At 42.0% G+C, this 14,993-nt stretch overlaps 1 protein-coding gene across 2 annotated transcripts in view; it reads right to left on the reverse strand.

Annotated features, from left to right (window-relative positions):
* Nucleotides 1–9,903: 9,903 nt before the first annotated feature.
* sgce (sarcoglycan, epsilon) overlaps nt 9,904–14,993 on the reverse strand; it is a 55,365-nt gene continuing 50,275 nt past the window's right edge. For both annotated transcript variants that reach the window (XM_078237675.1, XM_078237684.1), the window contains one exon: nt 9,904–10,270. In XM_078237675.1, coding sequence (XP_078093801.1) covers nt 10,254–10,270 — 17 coding nt within the window. In that variant the 3' untranslated portion in view covers nt 9,904–10,253. The remainder of the gene's footprint in view (nt 10,271–14,993) is intronic.

Here is a 14,993-nt window from a genome sequence, read left to right on the forward strand (position 1 = left end):
CACCAAATCCTTTGCTGCTTAGAACCTATTTTGATTCTACATTTATTACATTCCATTTGCATTCTTGCTGCATTTGTTACAGTTAGGCTAAAGACAATGTAGAAATTGTAATGAAATAGATTCTCAAGTAAACACATCACTTTATTTTAAGGAAAAGTCTATCAATTAGGGACAGTCTTTGAAATGTAGTTATGAAATATAATTACAAAACCAGTAAATCTGGTGAGGGGGGTGGGGGGATCTTGAAACTAGTCAAGGTTTTTTTTTTGTCCCAGGTTGATTTTTTTGTCATATAAAGACTATTATGAATTAGGGTCAGTAATAAAAAATATTGAACTGGAATTTATTTTGTTCCTTTAAAGGGAACTGTTGGTGCTGCATTGTCTTCGTATGGTATCAGGTTGCATAATATTGGGTGTCATTGAAGTTTCTGATAAGTTTTAAAATGGTAGCTTTGTGAGTTCCCATTCATTTTTAAAACAATGTGGCATTTATAAACAATTTACATAACTGAATAACATTCTTCGCGTGAAAATTTTAGCATCCCTTCTCATGATTGCTATCTTGTTCAACAAAATTTTACCTGAGCCAGGGTATTTATTAAAATAGGTACCATTTTTTTTAAAAAAACAGAATTATGACCAATGCCAGATAGAGTACGAGAGTCTCTGACGTAGGAGCTCCAGTGTGCTGGCAAAATCCCTGGTTGAATGTGTGTAGTAAATGACGATTCCAATAAAATTCTGCATCACTGAATTTGGGCATGAGATTGCTGTGTTGGCTGCACTGTAAAAGGCTTTGTCTTCATAATTGTGTACCTCTTTGTTCCTCTGACAATATGCTAACACTATACTCTGCACTACTGTTCTTTTGTGCTGAAGTTGAGGAATTGTAAAAAGAAATTGTTTCGTGTTGAATCTACTCATTGAACTTCTAGATGTTTACTGTTATTTAATTGTAATAGTGAACAATCATATCAGAAAAATTATTGAATCCACACCTTACACTCAAATGTATATTTCAGCTATAATTATGCCACTGAAGACTTTGGGTTGTCTAGATGTATATACATTTATTAGATTTGTGTACATTGTTTCTTGTCATTTGCTGTTTACTCTTTACCTGAAATGTAAGTTTATTTTTGCTTTATTTTTCAACTGGATAAAAAAAAGTTCAAATCTAACCTGTCTCAATTATGGGTGATCTGTGAAATATTTGCGATTTGACCCGATTCCTTCATAATTTGAACCTGATTTTGCATGCAAAGTAAAAGATGTTCCTAAATATATTGTGCACCCAAAATATTTCATTGCAGTTATTTGCTGTTTTGCACTTCATGTTCTGTAATATAATTTGGGCAAATGCAGTGTAAAATACTTTGTCATTTTTAGTATGTTGTAAAAACTGAAGCATAAAGCTCCTATGTAATTAGTAATTTTAGGACTTGCTTTTTAAAATAAAATTGAATACTTTTACAACATGTGATCTTTATACTTTTACTAATGCTTTTATTTAAATATTTTAGTACAGCTTCTGACGTGTGGGTTTTTAAAATACAGAGGGCATTTCAGTCGTGTCATAGACTACAAGAGCAGGGAGGTTATGTGGAGCTTGGTTTGGACACAGCTGAAGGTACTGTGTGCGGTTCTGGTTGCCTAGAGAGGGTGCAAAAGAGATTCACCAAGGTGTTGTCTGAGATGAAGCATTTGAGCTATGGAGGGAGGCTGGATAGGCTTGTGTTGTTTTCTTAGAACAGGGAAGGCTGAAGGGGGACCTAATTGAGGTGCATGGTCAGGATGGATCGGAAGCAGCAGTTCCCCTTAATTGAAGGGTCAGTAATGGGGACATAATTTTAAGAAGACGGGCGGAGCGGTGGGAATCTGGAATGCACTGCCTGAGCGAGAGGTGAGAAACACTCAACCTTTAAGAAGTATGGGAATGAGCACTTGAAATGCCATAACATTCAAGACTATGGGCCAAGTGCTTTAATGTGGGATTCGTATAGATTTAGTGTAGTTTTGTTGGTGTAGACTCAGTGGGACAAAGGGCCTCTTCTGTACTGTGAATTTCTCATAGTAGACTCTCTAATATGAGAGAGTCCAGTTCTGGCTTAGAATTACAGATAATACTACCACACTGGGAGATCTTGTTCACAGTTCAATAAACCTATTCACCACTGTCCCTATTCCTTCTCAAGTTCTACGAAACCCCAGGTTCTTAGAATCATAGAATCCCTGCAGCACAGAAGGAGGCCATTCAACCCATCAAGTCTATACTGACCACAATCCCACTCAGGCCATGTTCCCGTAACCCAACACATTTGCTAATATCAGCATAGCCAATCAACCTAACCCACACATCTTGGACTGTGGGAGGAAACCAGAGCACCCGGAGGAAACCCATACAGACACGGGGAGAAAATGCAACCTCCACACAGACAGTGACCAAGGCCAGAATCGAACCTGGGTCCTTGGCACTGAGGCTGCAGTGCTGACGACTGTGCCACCATGCTGCCCACAGTTCTTCTGAGGTTCTTCCTCCGAAGTGCTGCTAGAACCCTAGCCTCAAAACCATGCCTCAATACTATGAAAACCAGGATTCTATTCCAATACTTAATATATCTTCCCCTGTCCCACCCTCTCCCCTAGCTGTGCTGCCAACCTCTAGACCACAACTCTCTGCTACAAAATCCCACAATCTCTCTCTGCAATGTCTCGCAAAGCTGAGGCCCTTCATGAGTGCTGCTAATTGCAAGGGTGAATGAGGTGAGTTAGTCCAGTGGAGGGGGGATATTGGTGGTTGGTGATTGCAAAATCAGATTTGCAATATCAATCAGACTGTAAATTTATCTAAAACATGAAACCAGAAAGGTGGGTTGCTTTGGGTAAATATACCCGACTGCTAGGCTCTAAGACCCAGTAACTAATACCAAGTAAAGGAAACTAGATGAGCATTGGTAGCATGTGGCTAGAGGCCAGCAATGCTTTAAACTAGCAGCATGAAAGGCAAATATTGACATATTTAACACTGAGAAATGTTTACAGCTTTGTAAATAGCAATATACACTCAGTTTGATAGGTGGAATACAGATAAGTTAATGGTTTGGTATTGTACTAGCAACTCGAAAGTCAAGAGTTCAAATTGTAACATGGCAAGTAATTGAATTCAATAAATTTGGAAATTTGTGTGGCACTAAAAGGAGGGTGGCTATGGTGCTAAAGTTTGGAACAAACTTGCACATCCCTCAAAAATCTCATCATTTCCCATTTTGAAGTGAGAATGGGGAACCGGTTACGGCTTATACCCTGGCAGCCGTGGGCAGTATTTGTCTTTGACCCACTGTGTGTCCTAGATAGGCCACTTTAGACTTAGCAAATTCACACTTGGCAAGATTGACCAATATCCTCTGGAAAAGGACTTCCAGTTCCTCTGCGTGTTTCCCAGATGTCGCTGTACACTCTGAGGTTACAAAGGACAAGAAAACTACAGCACAGGAACAGGCCCTTCAGCCCTCCAAGCCTGCGCCGATCATGATGCCTGCCTAAACTAAAACCGTATGCACTTGCAGAGTCCATACCCTTCCATTCGCATCCTATTCATGCATTCATCTAGTTGCCCCTTAAATGCCGCTATCGTACCTGTTCCCACCACCTCCCCGGGCAGTGCGTTCCAGACATTCACCACTCTGTGTAAAAAAAAAAAAACTTGCCTCGCACATCTCCTCTAAACCTTTCCCCGCACACTTTAAACCAATATCCCCTAGTTACTTGGCTTTTCTACCCAAGGAAAGAGCATCTGACTATCCACGCCACTCATAATTTTGTAAACCTCTATCAGGTCATCCCTTAACCTTCGTTGTTCCAGTGAGAACAAACCGAGTTTATCCAACCTCTCCTCATAGCTAATACCCTCCAGACCAGGCAATATCCTGGTAAATCTCTTCTAGCTATCACAGTGTGGGCTAAACGTTGCTGGCTTCAATGATGAGTGGGGAGCCGTGATCAATATGATGGTACTCAAGAAGCACTGTGCCACAGCAATGAATTTGAAATGATGGCAAGTTGAGTAATATAACCAAATTTATAGTTAGCCAAGGCATCTCTGATTTATTTATTTCCATTTAAACTGAGACCTACAGCCCATCATAGAATCATAGAAACCCTACAGTACAGAAAGAGGCCATTTGGCCCATCGAGTCTGCACCGACCACAATCCCACCCAGGCCCTATCCCCATATCCCTACATATTTTACCCACTAATCCCTCTAACCTACACATCTCAGGACACTAAGGGGCAATTTTTTAGCATGGCCAATCAACCTAACCCGCACATCTTTGGACATCAACCTAACCCACACATCATTGAATATACAATCATAGAATCTCTCCAGTGCAGAAGGAAGCCATTCAGGTCATCAAGCCTGCACCGACAACAATCTCACCTGGGCCCAAACTCCATAACCCCATGTATTTACCCTGCTGGTCCCCCTGACACTAAGGGGCAATTTAGCATAGCCCAATCCACCTAACCCGCGCATCTTTGGAGTGTGCAATGGGAAGCCAACTGTTTTATTTTTTTTACAATTTTTATAACATTTTGCACAATGTATTTGTACTAACATTTTCTCACGGGATAAATCACGCTGAGGTTTCAGGTTTTACTTGTGCTGGGGCATGTTACAATGTTACAACATGCGGGGATGTGCTGCTTATACTCTCAGCACTGTGATTGGCAGAGATCACTTACTCATGGGCAGTGCATGATCAGAGGTCAGAATCAATTAGTGTCAGCCACCTCTGCAAATGTGTTTAGTTAACCAATGAATGTAAATGGGAATTCTCTAGAGTAAAGTTTAATAGTGATTGTGTAAGAGAGTACAGAAGAAGATTGGTAACATCATGTAAGACAGAAAACTCCTAATAAACTCGTACACTTGTACCAGACCACGAGGTACCGGCGAATTCTTGAACCTAACAATTCGTTAGGTGCAAATATGGCAAAAGAAATTGACTATTTCAGAGCTGCATACAGTTGTCCAGGTACACTACACATTTGGACAAGCCAGAGTCGGACTCCAATGTAACCTGTCTAGAGTTACGAAGGCCAAGATTTCCTTTGTGTGGGCCGTTCTAACTTGCCAGTATCCCTTGAGCAAACCTACCTTTTTGATATTGGCTGCTTTACCTACCCTATCTATACAGTCTTCCAGCCAGGATATCTGGTAGGAGTCAGCTCAGGTCACTGCATTAATTCTTCGATAATCAGTGTAGACTTGTGGTGCCATCAGGCTTGGCCACAAGTATAACTGGAGAGCTTCAGCTACTGTTGCTAGGCTCTATTATTTGGTGCTCCAGCGTGTAGTTAATCTCCTCCCAGAAGTTGGCCAGCTTTTCTGGGCCTAGAGGATAGGGGTATTGCTTTGTGGAAGAGGCATCTCCGACGACATGTACTGCTAGGGTGGTGCAGCCTGACTTGTCTCGACATAAGCCTTTAAATAAAGTGAGCAGCTTCGGCAGGTCTGCTCACTGTTCTGCACCTAGGTGGGAGAACAGGAGTCTAAGTTGGCTAGTATTTCTGTATTAGTTAACCAGGTAGACTCTGGTTCAATATGGGCCTCACCCACATCTCCCTCCAATTCATCCCCCCTGCTACCCTCTTCCTCCCAGTCAGTGTCAATGGGGTAGACCATTACTTGCTTGTCCCCTTCTCGGCTGTGATATTACGTTATCATGTTGACATGACACGGCCTTTCCTTTCTCCCCGCAATCTGGGGTCTCGATTGGATAGTTCACTTCCCAAGTTTCTGTGCTACTCTGTATAGGCCACTGAAGTGGGCTTATCAGGATTCACCTCGTATTTGTAGGAGCATTAACACAGTCTCCTGGCTGAAAGTTTGGGCCTTGGTATATTTGTCTGCCTGCTTTATCAGAGCTGCCTGGGAGATTTAAGTGTTCTCAGGCTCTTGTGAGCCTCTCCCAGAACACAGCTATATAGTTGTAACATGGAGAGTTCCATTTTCTGTTCTAAAACCCTCTCCTTGATTAATTTCAGAGGCCCTCACATGATGCCTGTAAACTAAATTTAATCACAGTAAAACTGGTGGACTCACTGAGCGAGTCCTTGGTTGCAAACTGAAGAAACCTTAGCCCTTTATCCCAGTTCTGGGGGTACCCGTGACAGTATGCCCTGATCATTGTTTTAGATCTTTCTAACACCCCCTAAGGCTGTGGGTGGTGGTATGCTAAAAACTTCAACTGACTAACTTCAGCTGGTTACCCTTGAATATCTTGGAGATGAAATTCAAGCTGTGATCTGACTGGATCTCATTGGGCAAACCCAGGCCTGTTAAAGAATTGGGTCAATTTCCTCACCACTGTTTGGTACCTATGGTTCTGAGGGAAATTGGCTCTGGAAAGTGGGTAGACATGTCCATGATGGTAAGAATATAGCTGCAGATCCCTTTGTTTTGGGTAGGGCCCCTACAAAGACAACCAGCACCTTGCTGAATGATTCCCAAAAGCTAGCATGGGAATCAGAGATGCAGCTCGTATTGCAGACTTTCCCACAACTTGGCAGGTTCAGTAAAACCTTACTACCACCCTGTGGAGATGTGCCCAGTAGAAATGCTGGCTGATGCAGCCTTGGGTTTTGTTTATACTGACATGCCCAGCCCATTGGCATTTTGTGGACTAGCTGTAAGATTTTACACAGTCCTCATCAAAACTAGCTGGTGGATCTTTGGCCACTCATTAGCAGCTCTGTGAGGCAGTCTCCATTTAAGGACTGCTCCTGCCTCAGCTTCAGTGTGAGCAGTTTGAGCTAATGTTTTTAACTGTGGGTCAGCTTGTTGGTCTCGCCAGCAAGGAAGATTTATTTATTATCTCAGGGTCTTCTAGACTCCCTCAAAAGGTTTCAGATAACCAGACCGGAGGGTCTTCTGTCTGCAACACCATTTCAGCTTTCTCTGATGGAAATTGTCTGACCATAGACCGGGTTACCCCACAGTCTGGGAAAATGCCAGGCACCTTCCTTGCAACTTTTCAGTCTCCTTCACCTCAATGATTTGATTTATTATTGTCACATGTATTAGTATACAGTGAAAAGTATTGTTTCTTGCATGCTATACAAAGCATACCATACATGGAGAAGGAAACGAGAGAGTGCAGGACCTTGCTGAATATATAGTGTTTATAGTCATAGCTAGGGTATAAAGCAAGATCAGCTTAATGAAAGGTAGGTCCATTCAAAAGTCTGATGGCAGCAGGGAAGAATCTGTTCTTGAGTTGGTTGGTACGTGACCTCAGACCTTTGCATCTTTTTCCTGATGGAAGAAGGTGTAAGAGAGAATGTCTGGGGTGCATGGGGTCCTTAATTATGCTGGCTGCTTTTCCGAGGCAGCAGGACATGCAGACAGAGTCAATGGATGGGAGGCTTCACTCAATGGGCTTCTTTCAAGTCCATTGTTGGTTCTCTTTCCTTTGATCCTGCCAGGTCATTGCTGAGGACAGGATGACTCTCGTGTCACTGGGGAAATGCGGTCACCCTTCCTTTGGATACAAAATTCCAGCAACTCTCAGATTCATTTTGCCTCTCTGCTCTGAGTGCCGCTATGTTCTTTGCACAGCGTGTTTATGGCCCTGATAAATCCCATTGATTTTTGCCATTGGCTTGGATATATCGACCTTTCGGCAATGAAAACTCTCAGGGTTCTCAGCCTCACTTTTCATTTCAACATCACCCTTTCTGACCAGCGCAGGGCCCCCAGAATTGCCCCCCAGTTTGCTATCACTCTTCCCCCAGCCCATCCTTCCCAGTTGTTTGGGGGGTGACAGGAGGAGGATCTCTCTGGAACAAGGCATTTGTGGATCAGCTCATAATTGTCAGCCAGCGTGGCTGCCTGCCTGGCCCCTGTGACCCTCTGCTCCTGGTGTGTTCTTGTTGGGACAAGTATGGAGTTTTTAAATTCCTTGAGAACTATTTCAGAGCTTTTCATAAGTGCGCTCACACACTTGTCAAAAGCAAGTTACTTCCAAATTGCAGATATGCCTGGTCAGGCCATTTTCTGAGGGTATGGAATTCCTGACAGTTAGTGCCTCTGGCACTAACTGGCACATACACAAAATCACCCTTTTCACTGCCTCATACCAGTGGCACATTCCTCAGGCAGGAAGGAGCAAACCTCGTGAGCTCTCTGAAAGCTTACTCTGCAGTAATAAAAACCACATCTGGACTAGCCGCTACTGTGCTAGCTACTCGATAGACACAAAGGCTTTCACCTCTGCATCAAACTTGGAGACTAAATGAGCAAACTGAGTTGCTTTACTTAACCCTCAAGTCTGAGCCAATGGTGTCTTCCAGGGACACCACAAGATTCCTGCTCCTCAGCTCCAGCTGTTTAATTGAAATTCACCTTCCTTTTCTCGCTCCTGAAATTCTCTCTTCCCTTTGTGCTCTTTCCTCTTCCTCTCTTTGAAATTCCAATTTCCTCTGCTTCAATTTTAATCTCTCCAACACGATGCATTACAGAGATATGAACTGGCTGCCTTTCTTTTTTCAACCCCCTCTGCTGGTTGCAACATGATTAATCTAAAAGGGATCCTTCGCAATCCCTTTTCCAAGTCCCAAGATTTATGTTTTAGAATGAGCCAATTTAACCAGACTTTCTTGAGTTCAAGGTAGAGTGAATTTATAAACTACTGAAGGCAAGAAATGGTAAAACACTTGTACATACATTCAGACAAATTAGGAGTGAGAATTAAGTCCAAAGTAAGGTATACAAAACAGTCCTTGGCTCATGAGGAGTAGATGGATTGAGCTTTCGGGGCTGCTGCCACTGCTGAGGACATCCTGGATGATGATAAGTTGCTATAAACGCACGCACACACACTGGTTCTCTGCTAGTGCTTTGCTGCATCTGCCGCTTGTGGGCAAGATAGGGCAGAATGTAATTGACTGTATATCAATGTGGTTGGGTCTTACGTCTATCATAGATGAATATATGTAGGTTTGAGGAGGTGTGTAAGGTTGTGTGTGCAGCTGACACGGTTGGAAAGTGTGGCTGAGGTATAAGGATGTTAGGGCAAGACCTGACTCTCCAGGTGTATTGAGCAGTGGGCTTATGATGTGCAAATCCATTCATCCATTAAATTTTCCCACTCTTTGTACTGCTTACATTTTCTCTTTGTTGTTTCTATCTTGATTCTATTTCAATCTCCTGTCCTTGTTCTCTTCTGCCTTAGGGTTTAGTTCTAATGAGAGGTTTACACCTGAAACATCAAAGCCAACATCTTGGGAGTTTTGTTTTCATTTCAGATTTTCTTACCGTTTTAGCAGAAACATCTTAAGTTTCAGGATATAGAACAGGGAACAGAAGATTGGACAAAATGATTCAGGATCCTGAGATTGACTTTCTGCTCAGTTTTATCAAACTTTCTAAAGTTGGATGAGTTCTTGGACATGCCTAATATTGCTACATAAAAAGGTATGTGGGTAAATTTAGTGATGTGCCTCCTGGGCACCTACCTTGTGGAACTTGTTTGACTGCTAATCAAACAGGAATTAACCAGAATTCTTTCCATTCCTGAATTGGCCTTGGTCTCTCCTGGGAGATCACATGGCTGCTGATGGGTGAGGAGCTAAGGATGCTTAGTTTGCAAGTCAGATGACCAGCAGGAAGAAGTATTGTTTCATCAATTGCTTGGTGTGGGGGTTGGAGTGGAAATGGGGATTGGAGGAAGGAAAGGAGAGTAGGGAGTGGGACGGTAGTTGATCAGTAGATTTCCTGGACTTTTAAATCTGGAACCGCATTAGTTCTGGCCCCCATGACCACACAGAGTGGCTGTGTTCATACCAAGAGCTATTATACAATAAGTAAAAAGGTGAACAATTTAGTGAAACTGCTGGTAAAATGTCAGGTTTTTATTAATGCACAATATGACCGTTGCTTTGAACAACATTAGGCAAATCATGACAAAATCCCATCTACCTATAATACAAAGTTAAGGACTATCTTTTTCTAGCAAAATTAAAGGCTTATATAATTAAAAATGTGCAAAAAGCAAATATTGCATTTGTTACGCTGGAACAGTGTAAAACACTAATCAAATTCTTGACACGCTCACACTGTAGCTACTTTGTCATGCACATGAGCACACAGTGAAAACAAACCATGCATTTGGTCAGTATACAGAAGAAGAATAACCTTCCGAAGTGGAATCAAATATCAGGTAAAGGCTTCATTCAGTTTTCCTTCCTCAGCTTTGCCATTTACCTAAACATGGATGAATAAATTCATTAATTGAACATAACTGAAATTGTCAAAGATTGCCTTAATAATGTAAACTACCTCGGAACAGGCAATAACTGATCTAACTTATTTCTCGTAATAGCAATACTGTTGCCAAACTCGCCAAAATAAATTTTAATCCCATAAGAGTTCCAATGTAGCGATACTAATATGACCGCTGACAGATCTAGCCTTAATTTTCTCGTGCTAACCAATTATTTTGCTGCTCATAGAAAGAAAGTTTTGTGGCCAAATTACAAGCAAAAGATCCCAAATATGATTTGATTTATTACTGTCACATGTATTGGGATACAGTGAAAAGTATTGTTTCTTGAGCGCTGTACAGACAAAACATACCGTTCATAGAGTACATAGGGAATGTCATATTCCACAACAGTATCAACTAAGGTTATCAACGAACAACCCCTTGCACATTGCTTCTGCAACCTAAAAACAGTGGCTAGGAATTCTTATGGTGATGTCTTACTTGAGATAAATCAGTCATGATTATACCAAATGGTGGCAAAGGCTCAAAGATCCAAATGGCACATCCCTAGCAGTCATGGTCAGAGTTACTGTATCACTGAAGAAATTCTTGGCCACTAATTATTGAGATTTAACATAGTGTGATGAGATTATAAAATAGATATGTCTCGGTACCTGTTGTAAGCTCTCCCAAAAACATAGACATGTAAGAAAACTGGTATCCTCGTGAAGCAGTCACTCCAGACTACACGTTCACATATTTACTAGCTCTGCTGCAGAGATAAGAGTTCCACCACTGAGCCACAGTTAGTAAACTGCTAACCAAAAGTAAATATTTTTTCTTCACGAAGTGGAATATCACTAGCCCAGTTGAAAGCTTATAAAACGATACCCTAAATGCCACTGCGCTTGATTTTCTGCTAATTTAAAATTAATGGAAACTCGAAAACCGTGGCTAGTTAAAACCACAAGATATGGGGAGCAAAAGTAGTCCAGTCTATTGAGTCTGCTCCACCATTCAATGAGGTCATCTATGATAATCCTCAACTCCACTTTCCTGCCTTATCCCCATCTGTCTATCTCAGCCTTGAACATACTTAACAACACAATCTCAACGGCCCTCTCTGGTAAAGAATTCCACAGAATTCTGTGGCATTGAGGGCAAGGGTGGAGTGGTAACATTCTGCTTGGCACAGTTGAGCTGAAATTGTCCTTGTAAATTGATGCTTGAGGGCATTTATTATGTGATTGATCATAGTTTGTTATGGATAAGTTTTTGGATAGAACTGAAGAATCTATCCTCTGAAGAAATTCCTCTTCATCTCTGTCTTAAGTGGGTGATCCCTTACCCTGAGATCATGTCCTCTGGTCCTAGACTCTCCCAAAAGGAGCATGCACCCTGTCAAACCCCCCCCCCCCCCCCCAAGTCTCAATAAGCCTCTCATTCTAAACTCCAATGAATACAGGCCCAACCTACACGACTACTCATAAGAAAATCCCCCCATACCTGGGATGAATCTTGTCACCTTCTTTAGACTCCCCTAATGCCCGCATATCTTTCCTTGAATAAGGGGACCCAAACGGTTTACAATATTTCAGGTGTGATCTAACCAGTGCCCTGTGTAGTTTTAGCAAGACTTCCCTTTTTTGGTATTCCATTCCCTTTGAAATAAAGGCCAATATTCCATTTGTCTCCCCAGTTACCTGCTGAACTTGCATGCTAGCTCGTGATTTATGCACAAGGACCCCCAAATCCCTCTGTGCTGCAGCTTTGATACAAAACCACGTGGAGAAATTAGGACAGGTGAACCAAAAACTGAGTCAAGCATGCAGGTTTTAAGCAATAGCTTAAATGAGGAAAGGGGTGGTGGGGTGGGAGTGGCTTTAGGGAGAGAATACCAGTGCCTGAGGTACAATGTTGAAGTGAAGGAAATCAGGGATGTGCAAGTGGCCAGAATTGGAGACGCATAGAATTGTCAATGTCACTGGTGTGCCATGAAACCCCACTCCAACCCGCAAGTGTGCAGCAAAATAAGATTCAAAATTCATGCATCCATCAGGCCGGATCCTTCTGTCTGCCCTTGTGTTCAGTCTGCAAGAATTTCCATTGCAGCAATCCTTTTATGTAGTTTTCTTTAGGAGGTAGCCTGCCTTAAAGAAAGAATAGGATGCCCATACAACATGATTTTATTCGGCGCACAGCTGATGTTAAATGCTTGGGTATTCCAAATCCAGAGAAGAAAGTTGGAACGCCTGCTCACAATTTGGTATAATGTGAGGAAAGATCCGAAGACCAGTGAAAGATGTCCCAGATGTTTTTGTGATGATTTAAATGTTTATTAAACAGTAAAACGCACAAGAGTCAACTACAAATACATTGAACTACATTAATGGCTCGACACAAGTATCTTAAAATTTACCCAGTTCCAAACCCCTCTATTTCCTAATCTCAGAGCTAACCCTCCCCAAACAACATTCCATAGGTTTTAAAACTGTAAGCAGAATCCAGCAACACCAGGCACCGATGTATATCGGGGTTGTTCCCAATTTAAAATACAAACAACTGGATTCCTCCAGGCACAGCTTGTTGGGAGTGGACACAGCTGGATACAGCTTTCTGCTGTGGGCTGAGGTCTCAAAACAACTCCCTTGCGTAGGGCGAACCTGCCTTTGAGATGCTGTTTTTCTTTTGATCTTCCCTTGTCTGAACTAACCTTCTCAGAAATCACTCTTAAATCACTTTTATTACGAGTTCGCTTGTTAGAATGCAAGTGTGAAATTCATCTCCATCTTCCCTCTTGAACTTTTACCATCTTTAACTTTTGACTCTATTCTCCATTGTTACCACATTGGAACATGTCTTTTTTAAAGTTTTAAAGTTTATTTATTAGTCTCACAAGTGTTGCGAAGTTGGGTAGAGTAATTGTAAATTGGGAGGTAGGAAGTTAGAATTAGGTGTAAGAATGGTAAAATTGTAAAATGCTAGGGGAGAAAGCATTGCATGGTCCCTTTAAAATGTGGTATTTTTTCTATGCTTCGAGAGTTTAAAAAACACAGGTACATAGCGAACCCAAACTGAAACATTTGTATCGGAAGGCCAAGTTGCAGTTTTTACCAAGACAACAGACTTTTGAATTTAGCCAATCAATTTGAATCAGGCATTTAGATATCAAGAATCTATTAAATTTAAATCTGATGGTTTTGACAACCCGGGACATAAGAACTAGGAGCAGGAGTAGGCCATCTGGCCCCTTGAGCCTGCTCCACCATTCAATAAGATCATGGCTGATCTTTTTATGGACTCAGCTCCACTTACCCACCCGCTCACCAGAGCCCTTAATTCCTTTACTGTTCAAAGATTTATTTCTCCTTGCCTTAAAAACATTCAATGAGGTAGTCTCAACTGCTTCACTGGGCAGGGAATGCCACAGATTCACAACTCTTTGTGTGAAGAAGTTCCTCCTCAACTCAGTCCTAAATCTGCTCTCCCTTATTTTGAGGCCATGCCACCTAGTTCCAGTTTCACCTGCCAGTGGAAACAACTTCCCTGCTTCTATCTTATCTATTCCCTTCATAATCTTATAGAAACATATAAGATCTCCCCTCATTCTTCTGAATTCCAATGAGTATAGCCCCAGTCTACTCAGTCTCTCCTCATAAGCCAACCCTCTCAACTCCGGAATCAACCTCGTGAATCTCCTCTGCACCCCCTCCAGTGCCAGTATATCCTTTCTCAAGTAAGGACCAATCCAATTGTGGGATATATTGATATCTCATCACGGGTATAAAAGAAGGGACAGTGGGACAAAAAGCGAGAGCAACTGCCACCTGTCAGAGATTACAGCTCAACCCGAGAGAGAGAGAGAATCGCTGGCTCTCATGGCTTCATCTATGTCTTAAGAGAAAGCACCATCTAGGTAGCAAAGGTATCGAAGAAGAAAGAAATTCCAGACAGAAGAATCAACAGAGAAGGCCCAGAATATTCCGGAAGACACAAAACCTGACTGTGATTTAGAGAGTAACTAAATTCTATTTTTGTTATTGAATGGGAATTGTATTTATTGGAACAGCACACCATTAGAATCTTGTTTTATTCATGAATAATTAATGGAAAGGATTTATTCGGTTTGTTAATAGTTTAGTTAATTTGTTCATTGTTCATTGGATAAATAAATTGTTATGTGTTGATTTTAGAGTGAGTGTCAGGGATTTATTTTGTATTTAACCACTAGAAGTTGCTGAAGAGCAGGTCACACCACTTCTCACACTTTTTACAGATTATAAGGCGAGGTATTCCTCTTTGGGCACTTCGGTGTTAGTTCTTAGATGGGGGATTAACCTTAAGGACAACCATAGGCTTACATTAACACTGCAATGAAGTTACTGTGAAAATCCCCTGGTCGCCACACTCTGGTGCCTGTTCGGGTACACTGAGGGAGAATTTAGTATAGCAAATGCACCTAACCAGCACATCTTTCGGACTGTGGGAGGAAACCCATGAAGAGACGGGGAGAACGTGCAGACTCCGCACAGACACTCACCCAAGTCAGGAATTGAACCCGGGTCCCGGGCGCTGTGAGACAGTGAGTAAAAACACTCCCTGGGCTTCTTGCTGTGTGTAAAGTTTACAGATAGGAGGAGGAGGAGAGAGCAGCACTGCTCATGGAGGAAGAAGCATATAAAATCATTCTGATGAAGTTGAGGTAAATTTAGTCCCCACCTC

This window comes from Mustelus asterias, chromosome 2, assembly GCF_964213995.1.
Source record: "Mustelus asterias chromosome 2, sMusAst1.hap1.1, whole genome shotgun sequence".
In the NCBI taxonomy this organism is placed as follows: domain Eukaryota; kingdom Metazoa; phylum Chordata; class Chondrichthyes; order Carcharhiniformes; family Triakidae; genus Mustelus; species Mustelus asterias.